Source organism: Epargyreus clarus, unplaced genomic scaffold (genome assembly GCF_041222505.1).
Source record: "Epargyreus clarus isolate Ecla_fem2 unplaced genomic scaffold, WU_Ecla_fem_2.2 ptg000032l, whole genome shotgun sequence".
NCBI lineage: Eukaryota > Metazoa > Arthropoda > Insecta > Lepidoptera > Hesperiidae > Epargyreus > Epargyreus clarus.
In genome coordinates this window covers 2,554,177-2,580,217 of record NW_027332237.1, presented here as the reverse complement: position 1 = coordinate 2,580,217, position 26,041 = coordinate 2,554,177, and the positions used below count along the sequence as shown (strand labels likewise).

General features: G+C 34.8%; 1 protein-coding gene and 1 non-coding gene across 4 annotated transcripts in view; both read right to left on the bottom strand.

Moving 5' to 3' along the window:
• The window catches only part of Wnt2 (Wnt oncogene analog 2), a 120,621-nt gene that overhangs the window by 16,091 nt on the left and 78,489 nt on the right, over window positions 1-26,041 (bottom strand). For all 3 annotated transcript variants that reach the window (XM_073090224.1, XM_073090226.1, XM_073090225.1), the window contains 2 exons: window positions 11,193-11,324; window positions 10,626-10,723 (listed from right to left, as the gene is read on the bottom strand). In XM_073090224.1, the coding sequence (XP_072946325.1) occupies window positions 10,626-10,723; window positions 11,193-11,324 (230 nt within the window). The remainder of the gene's footprint in view (window positions 1-10,625; window positions 10,724-11,192; window positions 11,325-26,041) is intronic.
• TRNAG-CCC (transfer RNA glycine (anticodon CCC)) lies at window positions 6,568-6,638 on the bottom strand. Its single transcript has one exon. It is a non-coding gene; the product is annotated as a tRNA-Gly (tRNA).

Here is a 26,041-nt window from a genome sequence, read left to right as displayed (position 1 = left end):
GTTTATTTTAATATTACAAACGGACACTTTATATCGGTAAACATGGTCACCCTAAACATCTGACATGTCGGAGATATTGGCCGTCAATGCAGGCTCGCTGTTTGTAGTATAAATGTTACATTTACATTATTATCGTGTTACAGCTTCTATTGATTGTAATGTTGTATTGAAGTATTGATATCCGTTTCGTTTGGGTCAATGGAATTTGATTTAAAGTGAAAAAGACACGAAAATATTGATGTTAGTTAATTCATCGTAAAATTTAATATGAAAAAAATATTTACCTACACTTAAATTAAAATCCAATGGAAATCGAATTGTACTTAAGATATAATTACATTAAAATTAAATAAAAACTGAAATGATAAAGGAGTGAATTTATTTTGTATACGTTTTCTGTTGATAATAGGCGATTTAAATTTCTACCTTCCATGGATTTAAGATTTACTTAATACTATATATATTTGGATTTTTTTATGTCATATGCCGGTATGTAATGAGTATTAGGGAAAGACCTGTGCCCAGAAGTGGTATATAAAACTGCAATTAGCCCAGACATTGTAATAAGAGATTTATATATATTTTTTTGATGTTTTTTCCGAATTTTCTTTACCAATATATATTGTAAAATACCAGTGGGGTTACAGTTGGTTTAATGGAACTAGTTAGATTTGTGACCAAAATTGCTTTTTAAAAAAACATCGTCGTTTTTTCTGTATTTTTAATTCCATAGCTTATTCAAATTGTGAAGAACTACCTGGCCCCAACAATGAGCTAAGCATTGCTTAACAGTCAGCTACATTCACGTCCATAGCTTGAATTCAATCATTTAGTCTTTATCCACTTATTACAAATTACACAGCCCTTATTCAGAAACCTTCCCCCCATTTACCATAAACGTACCCGTTGATACATCACAAATGATCCAACATAAGTACTAACTTGAGCCAATTAGGCGCTTTTGTAATGGCCTAAAATTACACATGTGCTCCCACATGTGTAATAACGCTACCAGATCCCCTGGGCATTAGCAATTTGTGTTGCTTGCCCTGCATTACGAACTTTTTATGAAAGTACCAAATGATCAGACCTGATGGTATAGCTGTGTTTATAATCAACTTTAATAAAATACCTATTATAAGAACAAAAATGAAAACTGGTTAATATGTAACTCGCATGATTTAGAGGAATCCAACGACACCTCATATGTTAAACCGTCAAGCCATTTGCGCTGTAGGGCGTTTTAAGTATGAAACATTCGCGCTCAAAAAACATTAGCCTTAGCCGTCGGGTAACTCGACTGCTTAAAAATATAACGTATGATACTCCCACACTTTATATAAGGTGAAGGTAGTAGAACCCTTTGTGATTCGAATCCAGCGGTACCACCGCCACCCCTATTTCTACCTTATAACAACAGTGTTAAGTGCTGCTTTGTTCGAATTTTACGGGTGTGGTAAGGGAGACATACTTTTCCGAGGCGTTCCAGCTCAGTTCTCAGGGGTAGCAGCGCATCTGTGGCCGAGCTCAGGTAGAATTCTTTCTCGAGTTGATTACAGATGTCATTGGGCGGCAGTAGCCACGATTGAGACGCTAAAAACTTTACCCTTCGTATAAAAACGTTAAATGTATAGGATTTTGTCTTTGTCCACTTTTTTATAATATATGAGTAGTAGACGAGCATGCAGTCCATCTGATGGTAAGTGATTACTGCCCATGGATATGTGTAATCAATCCCAGATAGGTTTACATTCCTATCTGAGATCGGTCACAGATGCGCCGCTACCCCTGAGGATTAAGTTGAAACGCCTCGGAAAAGTATGTCTCTTTTATCACACCCATCAAACCAGAACATAGTGCTTTACAGTACTGTTATTAGGTAGAAATAGGTGTGGCGGTGGTGCCGCCGGAGTCGAACCACAAAGGGATTTATCACGTTCAAAATATAATAAAGATATTTTAATTTTGCAAACATATACATTATATGCAGCTCGCGTCAAACTGCTAGTCCGCTCTGAAGTTGTGGCGAGCAGGTGTCATACAATTTGCTATGGCGACGCGATTCATTTCTGTATTCAGAGCGGACTAGCAGTTTTACGCGGAGTATACAAACTTAGCTTACCTAGCCGAGATATGTGTTACGCCGTGGTAGGTCTTACAGATATTTCTTTGCATAATCCAAGCCGCCAAACAACAATGTAAATGCACGGTTTTGAAACGCATTACTACTGTTTGTATTTGCATACCTTATTTGCGAAACAGTAAAAATAAAAATATGAGTATAATTTTCGAACAAAAGTATAGTTTAGTGAATGTCTGGGGTTCGAATCCTACGTCCAGTATTGGGAATTGTTGGCCCATTATTCAGTACAGGTACGGAAAGTCAATCCTAAGCCTAAACAAGTTTTTATGACACTTTACATTATAAATGTGGAAATGAATTTCTTACTAAGTAAATTGAGAATATTTTTCTTTGTTTTTTCTTGTGTCGTAGGTACGTATTTGCCTATGTACATAAATCCATACATACATACGTATGACATTTATACTCACATACATACATATGCGCAAACATTGAAATTCTTAATAGATTGGACGTTGCTTAAATGTACCTATGTTGTAACACTACTGCTTATACAAACACTTGACGCTTTACAGCTGCTAACTTTTATCAAAAGCAAACAAAATTACCATTTTAAAAACATTTAATAACATTTCAACAAACAATTTATTGTTATTACTAATTAATTGGCCATTGCTCAGCCATAAAATAAATTCTCATCAAGAATTAACATAAAGATTTAGTTTTTTGACAACTTTTATAACCTCAATTTGATTTGCCGCCTAAACAATCTGTCATCATAAAATGGCCGAACGAAAACAAAATGTCGGCGGCGATAATTCTTACCTGTCGTTCAATTAACGCTGCAATGAATAAAATAAATAAAACGTGTTTATAATAAATACGAGTGACAGACAGACAGGCTGAAGAGCGTAGAAATGCAAATGGTTCGAGTGCTGTGTGAAAAATATATGTATCTGCTTGTACTTAACTTGGCGCAATGACATAAGAATTCGTACTATATAAATATACTAGTAGCGCCCGCGGCTTCGCTCGCATTTTAAAGAAATAATATGACACATATAACGGAAAATTTGTACCTGCATTGGAATGACAGTGGTGCCATCTGTCGAAAATTGGTCTTACCAACTCCCAAACCCTCGTGGGCTCTTGGACAACAACTTTTGCTAAAGATCATCACTTGATCAAATGCATAGTTTCCGATTCTATAACTACTTACGAATTGAAAAATTGTGAATCTAAACCATTCTCAAACCCCTAAAACCACACAACAAATTTCATCAAAATCAGTCCAGTCGTTTAGGAAGAGTTCAGTGACATACACACGCACATAAGAAATATATATATAAAGATAATTGTAATGTCCCTATGTGTGATTTAAAAAAAATTAAATTTCACTAAGTCTGTTAATTTTATTTGCACGATGCCAACTCGTTTGTTAATTTTTTGTGATTGTCTGTGGTAATCTTTATCATCTGTATTTTTTTACTTGTTTTTTTTTTTTGGAAGTTTGTCTGTGGTAATCTTTATTGTTTACAGATCAAACCATAGTTATCCACAGCTGGGGTGGATCCTTCCTTGCAAAAAGAAGAAGAATATAAACCAAATGGGAATGGTGGACTTTACACTCCTTTCACAGATCAAGGATTGCTTTTTTATTCGTTATACTATTTAGTGTTTAAAACAAATCCTATAACAATTACTTTAAACTTTAATGAAAATATGAGGTATGACGTCATTTCAGCTGCCCGTCAATTTTATCTAAACAATAAGTAATTATGACATAGATATACTACTAATAAAGACGTATTATTAGTAGATGTATCTATGAATTATAATAATTTATTTAAAATATACGTAATTAGCTGACCGGGCAAACTTTGTACCGCCTCAAAATCTATTTAACAAATATATTTCATATAAAATATAGCCTATGTTACTCGTGGATAATGTAGCTTTCGAATGGTGAAAGAATTTTTAAAATCGGTCCAGTAGTTTTTGAGCCTATTCATTACAATCAAACAAACAAACAAAGTCTTCCTCTTTATAATATTAGTATAGATTATGAATTGTACATTTTTTGGCTTATCTCACGATGCTTTACTATAGAGAAATACGTTTAGAAACGATAGTTACATATTTTTTTTTTAATTTAAATACTAATCAACTTTCAATTGAATTGAATTGGAGTTGTCTTTATTTAAAAGTTGATAGAACCTTTTATGGTTAGTCTGCCTGCCTGCCTGCCATAAATATTTCTCACTTACCACACCCTTCAAACCAGTACCCTTACCATGAGTTTTTACGTTTTGACAAATGTGACTGTTTTGGTATTTGTTTACGTATTGGCCCATACAATTTCCAAGTTCTGACACAATCCGCTAGGGGCGCTGATTGGAAGTTGTACGGGCAAATACGTAAACAAATACCAAAACAGTCATATTTGTCAAAGCGTAAAAACTCATGGTAAGGGTACAGAACACAGCAGCGCTTAACACTTGTTATTAGGCAGAAATAGGTATGGCGATGGTGCCGCCGGAGTCGAAATAATAATGAATTCTTCTTTTAACAACAATGAAACCAGAAAATATTATAATACCTAACAATTATATTACAACATTGTTTTCCAAGCATACAGATTTCCACGGATCGTGTATTTGTAATTAACGCAAATGTTAGCTCAACGCTAATTAGTGGGAGGTTTCATGGATTAGTGGGATTTATTTCTGCTCGTGTGGCGGACCGGTTGTTGACGAATAACCAGGTTCGAGTCCTTGGCTGGGTAATTTAAATGATGAACTTTAAGTTCTGGGGGTTACTACCATCTCTCAAAACAATATTATTTTAATCATATTTTTACTTTTTTTGCAGGAAATTTAACTTTTTCAGCAAAATATAACAAAATTTGAGTTGGTTTTACACAATGGATAAGCGAAAAATTAATAAGGGTTTAAGTTTGTTCAACTGTGTATAACGGAATATTTTACTGTTTTAAGGAGGAAATAAAACTTTTCTGAACTATGATGGTTTTTAACAGGTAGGCCCCCTGTTCTGGAAATGGGTATATAAATGTAGGTACTAGATTTTAAGGTTCCTTACACAAAGGGTAAAAACGTAACCCTATTTCTTAACCTCCTCTGTCTGTCCGTCTGTTACAGGACACACTTGAATATTTTATAGAGCGTGTATTACTATGGCCCTTATAACAAATATTTACAAAAAAATAAAAAGAAGATAAAAAATAAAGGTGGGTCTTATATGTGGGTCTCATGGGTACAAGAAACCGGAATTTTTCGGTATTTTTGGGTTTAACGAACCGTTTATTGAATCGTAATCTTTATATTTTCAAACGTTACGTATTTAAGTACCTACTGCAGTAGCTGTTATGAGGACAAATACTAAAAAGTTAAATTGAAGTAATATGCATGGTACGGATTCCTCCGTTTGCCCGATCGACTCGTACTTGGCTAATTATTGAGTTCTCTTTCTTTAAAATAATCCTTTATAAGACATTAAAATATAATATCATACAAAAAACTAAGTTTTAGAAAAAAAGTTACACGTCACGTCACGACCACGACACGACACATCGTACGTTATAAACGAGCGCTGAACAAACCAGCGTCAATTAGCCGTGGCGCATAAATCACACGCGTCACTCCGTTGTGGGTGTGATAGTGTTTGTTTGTTTTGTTTATAATTGTTTTGTTTGTTTACTAGAATTGTTTTAGCGAGCGTCTAATTGAGACTGGTTGCGTAGTTTTAGAATTTAAATTAAGAATACTATTGCTTCTTAATTTAAAAACGTCTGGAATTCGTTACAAATTATGTTTTTAGCGAGCTTCGAATTGAGGTGTTGGTTGCGTAGTTTTAGAATTTAAATTAAGAATACTATTGCTTCTTAATTTAAAAACGTCTGGAATTCATTGTAAATTATGTTTTCTTTGTTTGTTAACTAGGATTGTTTTAGCGAGCGTCCAATTGAGGTGTTGGTTGCGTAGTTTTAGAATTTAAATTAAGAATACTATTGCTTTTTAATAAAAAAAAAAAGTTTATCATTCGTTGTAAATTATGTTTTCTTTGTTTACTAGGATTGTTTTAGAGAGCGTCCAATTGAGGCTTCGGTTGCGTAGTTTTAGAATTCAAATTAAGAATGTTATGTTATAAAGAGATTTTTTAAAACGTCTGGCACTCGTTGTAAATTATGTTTCCATTGTTTGTTTATTTGTTTTATAATATGTTCACTAGGATTGTTTAAGCGAGCGTCTAATTCAGGCTTTAGTTGCGTAGGTTTACAATAAAAAATTGAATTTTGTTTGTTTGTTTCTTGTTGTTATGTTTGTTTAGGATAATATTTACTTTAAAGGTTAAAAAATAAATATCGACAAAAAAAATATTGACTATTTTTTTTTATTAGTGGACTCTCTTATAATTTACTTTAATAAAAATAGTAAATATATTATGCACAAAATAATGATAAAAAGTGCACTGCCCGGGAATCGAACCCGGGTCGCAAGAATGGGAATCTTGCATGATACCACTACACCAGCAGTGCTTATCAAGAAGTGCAGAAATATCAACACATACTCAATATGGGTGATATGGGACAGTGAAAAATAAATTTATTTCCAGAAAAATATAATAATGTATATTTTGTGTTTAATAAGTCAAGTGCGAGTCGGACTCGCGTGCAAAGGGTTATGTAGGTACTATTTCACCTTGTGTGGGAATATAAGGACAAACTTATGTCTTTCCAAAAACCACGTATGGAATTCTATGTTTTTCGAACGAGAAATGCTTACGTTTCGTATTTTTGTTTGATATTGTAATATTTTTACAATTTATCGCCAAAATTAACTTCAAACAAACAGAATATAATACTTTTACACATCTTCGATTAGGTCAACTCAATGTTTTTGTATCAAATTTAACTGTTTTTCGTTTTTATACAGACAGACAGATAACATTAGAGTGATTTTATTAACATCCGCTTTTTGATCAGATATCCGGAATCTTGAAAAATATTAAATATCAATTAAATACCAACTAAACTCTGCTAAGTTCACTGAGGCAGTAGATAATTGATTTAAAGGATTAATATAAGATGGTTAACATGGGGATTTCGTGATAAAAAGTATATCAAAACACTCTCATATAGATATGCAAAATTATGTAAAAAAATTAAATCAATCCATCATACAATTTTCCAGTTTTGAGGATACAAACATATAGACGTTATTTTTATATAATGAGCATTTAAGGTATCACCATACCTATATTAAACTATTTTTATTTCATCTTAGCATGAAGATGGGATTAGCATATTATTCTATTATTACTGAATTAAGAACCTAGGTCTGGATAAAAAAGAATGGCTCGATCTAAGTATTTAGCATACTGGCCTATCCGGGCGTTGACCTAGACCTCCGATACGGTCTAAAAAAAATATGTATACAGGATGTTGTTATAATAAAAACGAAGTTTGATTAAAGTTTATTAAATTTAAATTTTGTGAAAATAAAAAGGTTCGTTTATTGTAGAAAAACATGTAAGTATAGAATTTTGTTTAAACTAGTTTGAAACCCAGTGGTTCAAAAATATTAAATTTTAAAATTATTTATCTAATTAATTTCTATTATCATAATATTAAATATGTAGTAAATACTACGTTCAACATTTTTTTAAATAATCTTACTTCATTTTCATGGTTTCAGCAGTTATTAGAAGAGGATATTTTGATAACAATTTAGAATGAATTTAAAATGTATATTAATTTAAATTATTTTTTGAAGTAAAGGGTTTATTTGATGCATATTTCATGTTATCGTATTTTATCTATATTGCTGTTAAAACATTTGAGTGTTAATAAAAATGTTATTAGATAAAATAATCTATTTTAACAATGTTAAGGTATCCTAATATAATTGTATACAACGCGTCCGGATGTCGGAAGCTGCATCCGGCTCACATCCGTTAATGTTTTCCTCATCACACAATACAATTTAACCTCATAACCTAGATATGTCATCTGATTGCATCTACATACTACTTGTGATGTATGTACTGCAAATCATACTGTTGTAGTCCGCGTAAAACTGCTAGTCCGCTCTGAATATAGAAATGAATCGCGTTGCCATAGCAAATTGTATGAGTACACCTGCTCGCAACAACTTCAGAGCGGACTAGCAGTTTTACGCGGGTTACTAACCCTAGTTTTGGTTTGAAGGACATGTTATGTACAGTATATCAGTTTCAATACATCAATGAAAATTAGGTATTAAACATTTCAACGCTTTGAACAAATTTATAATTGATAAATTTGTATTTGCTATTAGTACTCTTATTTGTTACATGGTTGCGGAGGGTAATGTTTTACGCGCGTGCGTATGAATGTAGGTGTTATGGATGTTTGTATGTATGTATGTCTCATTCTTTAGAACGCCCTACAGCATAAACGGCAAGTCAGTTTAACATATGAGATATAACATTAGTCTAACCATTGGCTATACTTTTAAAATTGATTTATCGGGATTTGTTTTTACATTAAATGATAGTCAATTATTATATTTATAATATGTAATTGCTTTGTAATTTATGTCCGATAAAAAGTAAATATTTGCGTTACTATTTATCATTAGATGGACTGCAACCTTCGCTACTTCCATCTTTTTTTTTACAGAAAAACATCATCCTGTAGCTACAACTGATACCTAGTTCAACAATATTAATTCCCAATCACGATTCCACGGTCACGAGTATAAACATTTATTGTTTTTATCTGATCCTTTGTTATCCATGATTTATGGCAGATGAGCTGCCGGGCAGGCTCGCTGCAACTGTTTGATCAATGCAATCAGTTGACCTTCAGGTTATTAAGCCTGCAATGTTAATGCAGTTACACAAACAACTTTGTAAGTAACAGGCTATTATATTACAAAGCAAAGTAAATGGTACATAGTTAAGAAATAAAGATGTTTCTACGGGAAGAGTGGTGAAGCTTGATTTTGTAATTTCTACAAATTTGGCTTGTAATATTATTTAGTAGGATTTTTTATTGTATAGAACAGGTTAGAAAAAAAATGTTTCAAATTAAAGTCAAAAAAAAGTGTGTGTGTGTCAGCTACGACGCACGATTGGAGTTTACTCCTTACGAATGATAATTATGATATATATCGAATAGAAAAAAGGGTAGGTAAATGAACGCATCTGCTAAAATGATAAGAGAAACAAACATATATCTGTAATTATTCGGATTATTTATATTACTTCAATAATGCGTATTACATAAAGTATGTTACAAAATAATATAAAATAGCGCCATCTAGTGGCAAGTTTTATAAATTGTAAGTTTGCAAGTTTATCAATCTATGTATTTTGGTTCCAAATATTATAATGGTAACTTAATATAATTGTTTATATTAAAGTAAATTTTAATATAATATAATTATTTATATTTAAAACAATGTTAAACGTTTTATAACTTAAAACTTAATAATTATAATTTCTTTGCCATCTATAAAATATCCTTGTTGCAATTTACGGATGAAATTTATATGAGACTCAATAAACATGTTATTATATGTAATTTGGATTGTTTCTGAATGTTTTATAATTCTAGAATTCATTTAAAACGTATTGCTAATTTTATATAACTTATTTTGAACATAATTCATTAGCAATAATTCTGTAATAAATATTAAATAATACTGTTTTGATTTTGCCCGTTTATCCTTGATAGATGGTGCTGGTCAATAATGCATCCATTTTTATAAGTTAAATTAATATATCAGTAACTTACAAAAGCCTCTTTATGTTAAAAACTTATTTTGCTAATATTATATCTTATTCAATTGCTTACTGATTTTATATGTTACTCTTCTTTAAAAACGTTCATAAAAGATTGTTAATCATATTATGGCGCCAATGTTCATATTTTTCACAGTGTTTATAAATGATCAAACCTATAACTTAATTTATGCAAAAATGTAAACAAATTAGTTAATGACGTTTTAATGTTTTATATATTGCTAATTATTTTTATTGTTATAATTACTTTCATATGGGATTTGAACTTACTGTATTTTAAATTAATAAAAGCACTCTTGATTCATATTTTGGTTACCGTTACGCCTCAACTTTTCGTGTTACACTTGATTTTACTCCTCATAAAATTTCCGCACCGGGCCTTATAACTCAAATCGTTTCTTAAGGAGTAAACTCCAATAAACTCCAATAAACTCCAATAAACTCCAATAAACTCCAATAAACTCCAAAAAGTCTTGATACCTTTATATCTTTTAACCAATTTACATTTAAATATGGTGGATTATCTGATTGTATCTTACAGAAAAATAATCAATGCATTATTATTTGTACATCAGTGAACGAAAGGGGATGAAGGGGACTGAATTAAAAAAAAACTTTTGTCTAAGTCAGTTTCTGTGTTCTAACTTTTATCCCCTCAAGTTTATCGTAGCACTTACGGGACGTCCTGTATAATTGTTCAACTGTTTCTAAATAAGCTTGTTTTCTTAAAACTTACCCAACGGCATGACATGTCCGAAGTCGTTCCCGTCTCCAACTCCTGAGCAGTTCCATCGGTAGCCACCCAGTTGCACTCGACATTCGGCGTACGCCAACCTATAACACAGTTTCCTTATTACTTGTATTCTGCCTTATAACATCAGGATAAAGTAGGATTGGTTTAAATAACGGGGTGGTAAGGCAAATATGTTTGATTTTGTTTAGTTCTCAGAAGCAGCCACGCATCTGTAACCAACATACCCATCAGAATTGTGTTTCTGGAGGGATTTAATTTTGGTTCAGTGGTAAGAAGAACTTGTCTTAGCATCCCTGAGGACTAAGTTGGAACGCCTTGGGTATGTTTCCTTTGCCACACCTTTCAAACTGAAATACAGTAGCGCTGAACACTGCTGTTATTTGGCCGAAAAATAAGTGGCAATGCTGCCTCAAAAATCGAACCACAAAGTATTCTACTTACAATTTCGGAGGAGTTTCAACCTCCAAAACCCTCCCCTGGTTGTGGCCTGCAATATTGGTACTAACAATAATCCACATCCATATTCGAATGCAATATTAGTAGACAAACCTGAGGCCATCGCCAACAGCAGCGATGGCGGCGGGCGACGACCGACACATGGCCCGTTGCTTGTCCGTCAGGCCGGCGACACGCGCGCACACGAGGTGAGCACCCAGCGACACGCCGCCTGACACGCTGACACTGGAAAGAAATAGAAATAGATAAATCTAAAGACATAAAGAAAGTAAAAGATAAAGAAAAACGCGGGAGAGAATGGAGAGCTTCCAATGACACGCCGCCCGACAAGCTTAAACTGGAAACAACTGGAAGAAAATAAAGATATAAAAAAAGTAACAGAAGGTAAAAAGAGCGAGAGAGAATGGAGAGAGTTCCCAGCTTGACACGCCGACACTGGAATCCGATAGTTCTCTTACAGATAAGGATATAAAGAACGCGAGTAAAAGAAAGTAAAAGATGGAGAAAAGAGCGAGGGATAATGGAGAGATCTCCCAATGACACTGGCAACAAATAGAACTAGATAAAGATAATGGAAAAAGAAAAGTAAAAGATGGAGAAAAGACAGAGAAAGAGATCTCTCTCTACACTTATAGGCAATAGGTAGATCCTATAGTGCGAATAGGATTGGAATTCCACTTGAGGACAAAACACAGATGCCTTGCTACTCCTGAGGATTAAGTTGCAGTGCCGTTTGTGTCAATCGTATTAAAACTGCATTTGATAAATCCTACCATTACCTCTATAATGAAGACAGTATATGTATCATAGAATAAGTGGATTGAGTTTGCAAGATCGTAAGCTAAACTGCATACATGCAGATATATCGGGCACATTTTAGTCGCAGTAACCGTATCTACTCATGGTATCACACATATAAAATTACTTCTACTGCCAGACTAACACTCTATATTTATACACCCAAATAACAGATACAATTTCAGAAGCTTATTTCTAAAATTTAAGGTCAACAATGCAATTTCTTTAACAGTAAGTGTCTATTCTGGGGAACTTGAACTAAATAGATAAGACACAGTTGTATCAATTAACGAGTAGGCCAACTTAACGGAATTAGTGGACAACGGAATTCAGCGGGTCAGTTCCTATTATCAAGAACACATTACTTAATTAGCACGAAATTCTGTAAGATAAAAAGATAAGAGTGTTGGTTTAATAAAGGCACTTTTATGGGAAGTGGAAATGCATTCAAAGAGAATTGATGGAAACACTAAGTACAAATATGAGTGAGAATTTTTGTAATGAATTTGGTTTCTGAGATTCAATTACAAATCAAAACATTTAACTGACAAGTGTGAGCGTTGACGACAAAGAAAATATTATAAGGAAAGGCATGTTTGTAGCCTTGGATGCAAATATTTTAATATTTCATTTTTGGGCACGGTTCTTCCCTTACTGTTAGGGTAGACTCGTGCATTGGCTCGATATATTCAAGAACAAATCTGAAATCGTACGACGGAACTTAGATGATAGCCGTTCGTATAGCCTATTGCGCGTCAATGCAATTTGTGCAGACCAACAGGCGCGAATGAGATACATTTCTGTTGCTTTGTTTTGACAATATATTTGCACAATTTTAGGTTTGGGAACCGAGAAATTAAGAACAGTCCATGGCGAATAGTGAACTATCTAATCTATGGGATGGAGTAAGCAAATGGTTCGGTTAAGTCTATATCATTTGATTTGAAAACTAATAAGACGAAATTCGACGTCACATTGTCATTATGGAATTCAAATCAGTGTGATTTTGATGGCACTGCACTCGTACATAGAGCTTTAATGAACGGAAGCGCGATGACGAGTACAATCGGAATTCGTACAACGGAACTCAGTGACGGCTCGTCACGCTTGTTGCGCGACAATGCGATTTGTGCGCAACCACCGGCGCGAATGAGTGACATTGTTTAGACAAACTGTTGACGCAATAGCCTTGCATAGGTCAAAGTTTGGGAGGCAACAAAATAAATAAAGCAATAAGAAAAATAATACAGATGGCTTCGAATCGTTAAGATTCTAATACTGCTTTTGATGGGATGCAGGTGTCTAAAAAAGAAATATGAATAATTTTGCTGGCGACATTAAGTATATAATTTATGCGACGAAGTAAACAAAAATACGACTATTCCATCTAATTTTAAACAATTTCTAATTGTGGACTCCAGTCGCCTAACCAAATAGGACAAAATCCCTAATGTAAGTGCTAATTGCAGTGCTACTTTGCTGCTATATAATTTAAATTGATGTTATTTTTGTTGCGTCCACACCACACTCAAACAATGTTATTTCACAGAACGGAAGCGCGATCACGAGTACAATTCCTAATTGTACAATCGGAATTCGTACAACGGAACTCAGTGACGGCTCGTCACGCTTGTTGCGCGACAATGCGATTTGTGTGCAACCACCGGCGCGAATGAGCGACATTATTTAGACAAACAGTTGACGCAATAGCCTCTGCATAGTTCAGAGGTCAACCGATTTGATGTGTAGGGGATCTTCGGTTCAAACTCTGGCGAATCGATTTGTTTAAATTTTATATCTGTTTGAGTCTGGTTGTTTTTATACTCGTTTTGTGTTATATGTTCCAAGATCCCGTCATAAGATCCTGACTTGATGGCAATGGGACCATCTGGAAAGTATAACTCCTCCTACTCCTACTCGTACTCCTTTGAGTAATTAGGAAAAATAGAAAAATATTTCAACGAATCCAGAACCTCCTCCATTTTTTGCAACTATTTTAACTATGCGTCATTCCCAAACACTGAATCCCTCTACAAAGGAAAATATACAGTAAAATCTTCCTTTATCCCAAAAAAGGTGGTATTACCACAAACGTTGAGAAAGATTGGCCACCACACTCTTCATTAAGACGGAGACGGTAATGACCGCCAATTAACGGTGCCCTGACAGACATGCGGACAATTTACACGACGCCCACACACCTGAAATAGGATGTGTGCTGTATATATAGGGATGGGATGATTTATCGATAGTTCGATAATATTGATGTGGAAAATAGATATCGAAAATATAAATATTGAATTATAAAAAGAGAAGAAGGAAACTGAAATTACGGTTCCTTATACGAATAGTGAAAAAATTATGCAGTTTTTTCGTGATTTTTAAATATTGAAGCATCAAAAGAGTATGCAGTCCATCTGATGGTAAGTGGCTTCAGCCGCATGGACATCTAATCAACCCCAGATATGATTAGATTCGATTTATTTTATGCTTATTAAATTCCAACCTGAGGGCAGTTACAGAGCTGTATTACCCCTGAGGACTAAGTTAGAAGGCAATCTTTCAAACTAAAAGTTAACGCGTAGCGTTTCTGTCATTAGGCAGAAATTCATGCTGCGGTGATCCCTCAGGGGTCGTCATTTGTAGGTTTTAAGGAACATGAATGAATAATAATCTTTGTAATCTGTCGACAACTAAACGTTTTCATAATTCAATTTTCAAGTGTTGAATTATCGATGTATCTATAAAATCGGTTTGATATTCTCGATATTAATATCGATAATTTTACAGGCAACTCTAGTTCTGTATAGCCCCTTTGTATTGTTAAGAACTGATGTTATATTGCTTCTTAAGTGATGAAATATGAAAGAGTGACGAATGGTCATTAAAATACGTACAATGTTTTTTCATACACATAAGCCTGTGAACTTAAATCCAATTACACATTTAATAGAATTAGACATTCCAACTAAAACACAACAGCGCTGAAACTTGTTATTAGAGAGACATTTGTATGACGCTAGTGCCGTGGACTGGAACCACAAACATTTTTTTCGGCCTGAAATTACATAAAGTAATGTTTAAGGTAAGGTAAGTAAGGTATAACCTTTTATGTTTAGAAATTTAGTCTACTCAAGTTAGTCCGAAAACTATAAAGTTTTAGGTGGTTAAGAAACTTGGCCTCTTGATCGAGGGGTCCGAGGTTCAAATCCCAGGCACCTGTGATTTTTCAAACTTATCTGCGTATAAAAAATAAAATACCACTTGCTTAAACGATAAAGGAAAACATTGTGAGGAAACCTGCATAAAATAAATCTTAAAAAAAGTTTTCAAAGGTATGTGAAGTGTGAAGTCTACCAATACGCACTTGGCCAACGCGGTGGACTATGGCTTAATCCTTCTCATTCTGAGAGGTGACCCGTGCCCAGCAGTGGGACATTAATGGGTTGATTATGAAAGCCACTTATTTTCAGACAGTGAAAGACAAGTGGAATTACAGTACCAAAGGTATTTTGGTGAAATCGTAATTCTAGGTCGTTATGTCATGTGTAATTATGAAATTAAGGACACGAAGTTTACGAAAACTCACAAACATATGCAAAGTATTAACATTAAGGTTTTTACTCGATGGTTTTTACTGTGGTGGGTAATATTTTCGAGAACATGTATGTTTGTATGTATATATCGTTCTTTTATCTACAACCCAGACTGATATTAACATACTTGTCGTTGGATCGTATTGTAACTGATAGGCTATATTTTTAGGAAATCGGGTATTTGGGTTTAAAAATAATATTTTTTATTAACGTAATGTCAATATGTAATAATCAAGTACATCTATTCCTTTTTTTTCTCAATATTAAAAGTCATTTTCGTTTTTTATAAGATTGGAGTTGCAAACGAGCATGCAGTCCACCCGATGGTAAGTGGTCACTGCCGCCCATGGACATCTGTAATCAACCCCAGATAGGATTAGATTCCTATTCCTACCTGAGATCGGCCACAGATGTTCCGCTACCCCTGAGGACTAAGCTGGAACGCTTCAGCAAAGTATGTCTTACCAAACCAGAACACAGCAGCGCTTAACACTACTGTTATTAGTAGAAATAGTTGAGGTGGTGGTGCCGGTAGAAAACTTTTCTTTAAACACGAAAACATCATAAGGAAACCCATGCCGGGTTTCCTCATGATGTTTTCGTTCACCGTATAAGCAAATCATAATTAATTTCTAAAATATACACATATATTAAAATCAAAAGTGCATGCCTGGGATTCGAACTCCGGACTTCCCGACATTAAAACCACTAGGCTACTTCTCCGTGGTTTACATATTACAATGTCAAAAAGATTAACGATTTAATTACACTACCATCGTTTTTAATTTGATAGCTGCAGGTACCTTCATTTTGATTAAAATATTGTAAGGTTTGACGGTAAAAGGACCCTTAGTATGAGTTTTTACGTTTTTACAAAAAATACTGTTTTTGTATTTGTTTACGAATTTCTCATACATTTTCAATCAGTTCTGATACAGTCTGCTTGGGGCGCTGATTAGCAATGTATGGACAAATACGTACAAATACAAAAACAGTCATTTTTGTAAAAACGTTAAAACTCATACTAAGGGTAAAGATAGAAAATTTAATTGTCAAATGAGGGTATTCACTAAAAATGGGCGCATAAAAAGGCGCTGTAGGTCGCCTACTGGGGAGTTATTTTCCCATCATTGTAAATAACGTTCTGCCACTTTTGTTGTAAAATTTCTTGTTTGCGTTTAAATGTAATTCTTTTAATTTATTTAGAAAAGTAAACTTAAGGCGCTCGGTTTATAAAAGTTAGTTTTTAAATGATATCTTATTCCTAAACCTTAGAATATCAAAAGTCCATATCTTGAATTTGAACCCTGGACTTTCAGACATTAAAACCACTGCTCAATCGTTTAAAAATATTACAATGTCAAAAAGATTAACGATTTAATTACACTACCCTCGTATTTTAATCGTTAATAGCTGCAGGAATCATTAATTGAAATATAATAATGATTGTATACTTTCTCTTTAGGTGAGACGGTTCGTATCGGATATAATTAATTCTACGTCATTATTTATTTTGATTATTCTATAATTAAAATCTTGTGTGTATTGATCGGTTCTGTTTGTTTTATTTTTGGTGTATAAATATTGTAGAAATTTTTCATTATGATGTATAAGAATTCATTATAATGTATAAGAAATTTTTAATGTTTTACTGCCGGGCACTGTTTCTCCAAACAGCTACTAGAAGGGGTTAGAAAGGTACAGATTGTTAAAATCATTAACTGAGTACTTAATATTACGAGGGAATGAGTAAAATTAACTGGAGCAAAAAATAATTATATATTTCCGAAAAACAAAATGCTCTCTTTTGAAAGATTTTTCTATATTAGATCACAATTTTAATTATGATACGCGAAACGTTTAAATTAGTGTATCATAAAAATAAAAAATCTGACAGTTTAAAAATAGGTTTTGTCTCTCCCATACTATAGACGCATCCAATGACACCTCTAGCACTACCATGAGTTGGCATAGAAACGCCACTATAGAAATGGTAAATAGAAAACTATTGTCATTTTGCTAGTGAATAACATAACTACTATCGTTACGGTATTTCTTGACAACGTCTGTCAAATTTATGACTCATGGGACCGAATTTGTATGGCAATAGATCATAATGACATTCGCTAGCGATTTGATTTCGATAGGTTTTTTACGTATCGAGTTACGACACTACGGATTTTAGTTCTACGAGTAACCACCAGAGGCGCTGTACAATTTTTCATACATTTATTTTACGCAGTCGCTAGCGAGTAATACTTTTGTAAACTCATGGTAGTCCTACTCATATGTTAAAATCTGTCAAGCCGGTTGGACTGTAGGGCGTGACAAACAATGATACATACATACAAATTTACTGATATTTTTTTATATTATTGGAATAGCGGACGAGCGATACAGGCCACCTGATGGTAAGCGACTACTGTCGCCTAAGGACATCTGTAGTCAACCCCTAGATTTGATTAGATCCCTACCTGAGAAACCACAAATGCGCCGCTATCTGAGGACTAAGCTGGAACGCCTATAAAACCATGTCTTTTTTACCACACTCTTCAAACCAGAACACAGCAGCACTTACTGCTGTCATAACAGAAATAGGTGTGACGGCGGTGCCGGAGTCGAACCAGAGAGTTCTACCACTTTCTGCTTAGTAATGCTGCTTTGTAACATTTCCTCATAACGCAATAAAATCGGGCACAGATAATAAAATCTATCATAAACCAAGTCGAAACCCGCTCGAGACAATATTATCGAATACTCCAGTTTTACTATCTGTGGCGAATGATCGAGTTATCACAAAACCGCAGGAAACATAATTTCACCTTAATCGGTACAGCAAATCTTTCAATATTGAAAACCGGTATTACCCACTCTGTCTGTCTGTTTGAAATAATTGTATGAGTTATGCTTTTGCTAAACGACTGTGTATTCGTAGAATGGAAATAGTGTTATTAATATTAATACGACTATTGTAAAGGTATATCGCCATTGTCGTCTAAATGCTCTGTCTAATGACTGTTTTTGATAATCAATCTGTCTTTTGTTTTACCTACTAAAAGTGTTTTCACAAATTCTTCATTATTGCAACTGACCAAATTTAGATTAAATTTAGAGCAGCAATCGTCAAATTAATAAAATCATAGTAATAACATTTTTTTATATAATATAGGAGGAGGAGACGCCCTTGCATTCCACCTGATTGTAAGTGGCTACTGCCGCCCATGGACATCTGTCGGCCAGAGATGCGCCGCTACCCCTGAGGACTAAGCTGGAACGCCTTGGAAAAGTCTGTCTCCCTTACCATACCCTTCAAACCAGAACACAGCAGCGCCTAAAACTGCTGTTATTAGAAATAATAGGTGTGGCGGTGGTGCCGCCGGAGTCAAACCACAAAGGGTTCTACCACCTTCAAGCAATCAACACTCGATAGGATTAGATATTCCTACCTGAGGTTGGCCACAGATGCAACTGAGGACTAAACTGGAACGCCTCGGAAAAGTATGTCTTCCTTACCACACCTTCAAAGCACAACACAGCAGTGCTTAATACTGCTGTTATGAGGCAGAAATAGGTGTCGTGGGAGTGCCGTCGGAGTCGAACCATAAAGGGTTCTACTATCTTAAAAAAAATATAAGTCAAAATTTGCATGTAGAATACAGATTATGCACAAATAGAGCACAGAAACGCATTATTAACATCAGTTATTAAAGACAAGTGGAAAATACAGAATAATATTGGTATTGAAATAACACCAGGTCCGCCATTTTGAATCCCACGCACGTCAATATAGAACCAATTATTCTGTGATTTATTCGTTCGAAGTGTGATTTGTTTATTTATTGGTTTCAATTAAATTTATTGGGAATTCAATTAAATTTAGAGCAGCAATTGGAGGGTTTAATGAGGACTTGTTTGGGTTTTATTTATAGATGGCTATTTAGGTTTTTGACCTAAAGGTAAGAATAATCTCTTTTAGTTTTTTATTTTTTGCAGTGAGGTAATACAAACACTCAGTTTCAAAACATGTTTTAACTTATATTTTTAATGTTTGTTTAACAGGATCATACTCAGAACCATTTACGGAAGAGCGAAAAGAAAAGAGATCGTGTGGAATTGTCTGCGAGTTATCTACTCCTTTTTCAACGTCTAGTTGGTTACAAAGAGAAAAAAAACGTAATAAAAAGTTATCTACATATTTATGTGTATTATTCTCTCTATTTGTGTAGTCTATTAGTCTATTGGTCTACCTATCTACTCTTTTTCTCCTCTTCTTACGTACATAAGTACGTATTTACGTACTCTACTGTTCTATTTTTCTATTTGCCTATATATCTTACTAGTCAACTCCTTCACTGCGGGGCAACTTCTGTTGTATAAGATACAAGTGAGAACCCAAATGGTAGCTCAGTACTGCTCCCATCTCTGGGCAGGGGCGCCTCAATACCAACTTAATCTCCTTCAAAGTCGGTGACGCATTGGCGCCTCCTGTGGTGTTGCAAAAGTCCATAGGCGACGGTGACTGCTTTCCACCAGGTAGCCCGTCTGCCTTATCGTTTAGGTATTTTATTTTTATTTTATTTTTATTTGGGAAACATACAATATTTAATACATACAGTAACTTTCACACAGACATAACAAAAATCAGCAAAGTTTCCTCATATTCTTATATTTGTCTGCTCATTTACTTGCCTACACATATCAATAATTCTGCTCATTTTCTACTTATCTAGTCTTATATTCGTCTACTCGTCTGCATATGTGTCTTCTCAACTACTTGTTTATTCTTTCATCTGCTCGTATACTGGTCTACTCCTTTCCTAGTCTATACCAGCACCTCATCTTAAATTATTGAAATAGGCTACTTACAGATACGTAACATTGAAACCTTATTTAAAACAGGCTCTAGCAACGAAGAGTCGCTCAATAGACGTAATCTCCAATATTAATAAGCGCAATGTCCATTTCTTAGGGCAATAGCAGGCGATTTATGTTTATCTGTGCTTTCTGATAAGGGAAACTAAACGCAGTACAAAGTAATATGTTATAAGACTGATAACGTTCATCGCTTCGACAGGTGTAAGGTAGAGGTTTTGTTGTATTTAGCGTTTTATTTATTTACATATAATTTTCTTTATTATACATATAAACTAAAAAAACCTAATAAATTTAGGTGTAAACTTGTCTATTACATAAATTCATTAATTAGTTATTTACCGCTTTTGTATGTGTATAGTATGTATTGTATGTGTATATTTTTATGGCATAATAGGCTAGTCTGGTTTGGTTTTAGTCACTTACTGGGTTTCTATCTGCCAAATTTTAACCTGTAACTATAGGTGTTTTTTGAAATTTGAAGTAGGTGTGTTTTGAAGGTGGTAAATCCTTTGTGGTTCGAATCCGGCGGCACCACCGCCACACCTATTTCTACCTAATAACAGCAGTGTTAGACGCTGCTGTGTTCCGGTTTGAAGGGTGTGGTAAGGAAGACAGACTTTTCCGAGACGTTCCAGCTTAGTCCTCAGGGGTAGCGGCGCATCTGTGGCCGACTTCAGGTGGGAATATCTAATCCTATCTGGGTTTGATTACAGATGTCCATGGGCGGCAGTAGCCACTTACCAGGTGGACTGTATGCTTGTCTGCTACTCCTATATTATAAAAAAAACCTATTATTGTCTTATTTAATATCTGCTATATCAACCGTTCCGCTTATATCCGTGTGGCGACCGCTATCGTGGCTTACTGCACTGGACCACGTAATAGTTGCACTTGATCTCGCAAGGCGCCGCGCCACAGAAGACGCTTGTCCCAGCGGACACCGTTAATGACGCTCAATAAGTTGTTAAGATAGCTATCTGAGTTATTTCATAACATTATCGTAATAAAGATGCTATGAAATAATTCATAATAATAGTATTTATGTAGTGTTTAAGGATAGATTTTGTGGTTTGACTCACGCTCGTTATTAATAATCAATCTATCCAGTGTTGTGTCTACATCGAGATTTTAATATTTCTAGATATTAGACATTATCAATTTTCGATCTCTGGTAGGCAAAGCATAGATCCGCTACGCTTATGTGTGTGGCGACTGATATCGTGGCTTACTGCACTGGACCATGTAATAGTTGCACTTGATCTCGCGAGGCGCCGCGCCACAGAAGACACTTTGTAACGGGCACTATCTGAGTTATTTTATAACATTATCGTAATAAAGATATTATGAAATAATTCACACTGATCGTACTTTATGTAGTGCTTAAAGATAGCTTTTGTGGTTTGAATTACACTCCTTATTAATTATTAATTAATCTATCCAGTGTTTTGTTTATATCAACATTAGAAAATTTCTTCATATTAGGCAATGTCAAATTTCGAGCTCTGGTAGGGGAAAATTGCATAGATTAGTAATATTATTGTTCTGCTCCGCTTATGACCGTGTGGCGTCCGCTACCGTGGCTTACTGCACTGCACCACGTAATAGTTGCACTTGATCTCGCGAGGCGCCGCGCCACAGAAGACTTTGTTTGTTTGACGGTTAATGGCACTCAATAAGTTGTTAAGATAGCCATCCTTATTACTAAGATGCGATGTTATTTATCTGTTAGTACTTTATGTTGTTTTAGTACGCAGGTTTGTTTAAATAGATTTTGTGGTCCAAATGAAATTATTAATCTTATCTGGGATTGATTTTAGATTTTTTTATGTTTAACCTAACGATGAGGCAGACGGGCTACCTGATGGAAAGCAGTCACCGTCGCCTATGGGCATTTGCAACACCAGAGAAGTCGCCAATGCATCGCCGGGTTTGTCCATTTGACAGATTAGCACGAACTGAGATGATAATAATATGTCCATTGGCGGCAATTGCCACTTAGCGTCAGGTGGACTGTATAGTTATTTGTTACTCCTATAAATAACAATAAAATTGTTTTAAAGTTATTGAAATCTACTATTTACCTCCTTATTCCGTCATCAGATGAGATCTTAGATTTCAAATTATACACAAATATAGAAAGTCTAGTTTCGATACGACAATTTACCTCAACAAGCAAATTATTTTGTCAATTCAACGAAACGGTTTTACCGATTTTCACCAAATTTTATATGCATATTCAGTAGGTCTGAGAATCAACTACTATCTATTTTTCATACCCCTAAGTGATAAGGGTTGTTCACCCTTAATATTTTTTTATTTATATGGCAACACAACGTTTGCCGGGTCAGCTAGTTTTATTTATAAAATTTTAGTGTTAATTTTACTAAAATTTAAAAATTATGTAATTGTTTTAAAAAAATGTATTGTATGTACATGTAAGTGTAAGAATGTATATGTAATATGTAAATGTCGCATATTACATTGAAAAGCAGGTTAAATTGACTTCCAAGATTCTGAAATATTGTTAATTACAAGTGATAATGCAAATCGTGTAACATAACAAAGAAGTAACAATAATATACTTTATCCTACTATAGTGCGATACTAAGTTCAATTCAAACCTCGTAAGTATAAAAAGTGAAGTAAAAAATGAACTATAGACGTCTGGTTTGATGGCTTGAACGCGCTTTCGGTGATACGATCGAAGGTTAACAGGTCACAGGTGTATGCTTATGTAATATTTGTACCGTTAGTCCGATCTTGACAAGAGTATGGCCTGTTTCGTACAATATTATGGCGCTGTCATGGTTCATTCAATGTAAAATAACGCTTAAAAATTAAAAAAAGTTTTTGTACACTTTCAGCCTAGACTAGGTTTTGTCCTGTGTTGCCGGTATATACAGAGAGATGAAAAGCAAAGGATCCAGAAGGGAAATATAAATTGAGCATTAAGTCTGGCTGGAGATTGTTCCTGGACCCACTGCGTTTCAGACCAGGATGAGCTTTGGTACGCGTGACTGTCTGCCATGGACAAGATTAGTTTCTTACCTGAAGTCAGACACAGTTGCGCCGCTATCCCTGCGGACTAAGCTGGAACGCCTCGGAAAAGTATGTCTCCCTTACCACACCCTTCACACCAGAACACAGCAGCGCTTAACACTGCTTATATGAGGCAGAAATAGGTGTGGCAGTCGAACCACAAAGAGTTCTATCACCTTCAAATATGGTCTATACAATAAAAAAACCCCTTAAATAACCTAATTAAAGCCTTAATTAAATTTGTTTTTGCCTCACACAAGGTTTTGAAACATGTTGTGGGTACAAAGACACACAGAGCCGAAAAGCACCCAGAGGAGAAATATAAATTGATCACTTTGTCTGGCCGGGTATTGAACCTGGAACCCACTGCGTATCAGATCGGGATGATGACCGCTCGGCTGCGCATGTCGTCAAAATATTTACTGTTCTTACCCATACGTATCGTAAAAATATATCTGTCTTCTGTTTGAATCAGTTAGCGGCGCTTCTGTGGCCGACCTCAGGTAGGTATATCTAATCCTATCTGGGGTTGATTACAGATGTCCATGGGCGGCACTAGCCACTTACCATCAGGTGGACTGCATGCTCGTCTTCTACTCTTATACTTTAAAAAAAGGTCTTAGGAAGTCGGTGTTAAATGTAGTAAATTTAATTTCAGCTAATATAAAAATGTTTTCAACCTAATAAACATGTTGTTGCAAGGGAGAAATTAGTTTTATATGAGGTCGTATAGGTATAAGTTAGAATATAGTATAGGTATAAGTTAGAATTGATTCTACATAATCTAAATCATATGCTCTAGCAATCACCCATCCAACTACCGACCACGCCTGAAGTTGCTTCATAGATAAGTTAATAGCACCAGGAAAAATACAACATTTGGCAGCGGTGATTCGCAGTTCGACAGCAGTGATAGCCTAGTGGTTAAGAAACCCGGCCTCTCGATCGAGGAGTCCGAGGTTCAAATCCCAGGCCTCTGATTTTTCGAAGTTATGTGCGTATTATAAATTAATTATCACTTGCTAAAACGGTAAAGGAAAACATCATGAGGATGCATATCTGAGAGATTTATAAAAAAAAATCTCAAAGGTATGTGAAGTCTACCAATACGCACTTGGCCAGCGCGGTGGACTATGGCCTAATCCTTCTCATTATGAGAGGAGACCCGTGCACAGCAGTGGGACAGTATGGGTTGCTGATGATGATGATGATTCGCAGTTTAACGATATGCTGTGTTCGTAATAGAAAAATCCATGAAACGATAAATACTAGAAAAAAATCTTTAGATCGGTTAAGGACGGTTACGTGTCTACGCGCATAGTTTTTTATTACCTACATAAGTCACGATCAGGATTTACAGGATAAGATCCTTGTAAACATAAGAACCGATTAACATAGTTGCATCGGGTACCGTGGGTTAATTTAAGCGGTGCATTTCGAAGGAACCCGACAAAGGGTCCTTGTGTCGTAAACCACACACGTTACAGATTAACTACATCGGCCATTTGTTTTATTGTCACTTACGCGGGGACACATTGGTGGGGCGTTTAACCAACAATCGGCGACGCTTGCCGAATATTAACGAATCGTCACAAATTTATGCGTGTGGATGGAGTGTTTGATTGATTTGTGTAGGTTTGCAAGAGTTTTTGATTTTTAAAAGTAAGTCAAATGTGTGTAGAGGTTTCGAGTTTGTAGCAAGTGAAAATATTATCAATCAGATCGATTTAAACTATTGAACGAAACTAAAATTGTCTGTGTAAAAGCGTATATAAATATACTTTTATACTCACAACGTCACAATAGGATTTCCTGTGTTTTGGGTGCCATGGTCACACATAGACAAATAAACAAATATCCAGACCCGGAAACAGAAATCTTAATGCATAAATTAAATGTATGTGTGACCGGGGATCGAATCCGGGAACCTCCGCGCGTCAGACCAGAGAGTTATGATTCGTAACTCTCTCTCTTTCTATCTTCACTTCAAAGAAGTTTTACTTCAGTCGTGTGGTCTAAAACACGCGTATTTTTTTGGAAAAGACGCTTATTCTTTCTGTCCGTGTGTCCATCGCTATAAAAGGCCTCGATACTTTTCAATTAAGGCTATCTTAAACTAATGTTCGATGCTCGCAGTCACTTATTCTTACAGATAGGTTGCTTTAGTATACCTATGAGACACATGTAGGTGCGGTTTATAAACTTGTAACTTGAAATTGTAGGAAAAATCGTGGGTAATGTAGTGAATTGTAGTGTTAAAAAATATTTAAAAAATACATGATTTCGTTCAACGCCATTTACTATCAAAATAAATAAAAAAACATTTGGACAAAAAGTGGAGTTGGCTGATTTGCGTATTAAGGTATCGATATTGAAGATTGAGCTTCAAGTTTCGAGGTCCCATCGCCACACCTATTTCTGAATTATAAAACAGGGTTAAAGATTAACTATTTTAAATACCACATTTTTATTTCTTCTTTGCTTATTCCTTTGATTATCATTATTGTTTTATTGATACCTAACTATCGATGTAAGGATTAATGTGGTATTTATATATAAGAAGTCCTATATTACTCCCCGGGAGAGACAATGCGTCTTTTTTATATATATAATATCTATAGGAGTAGCAGACAA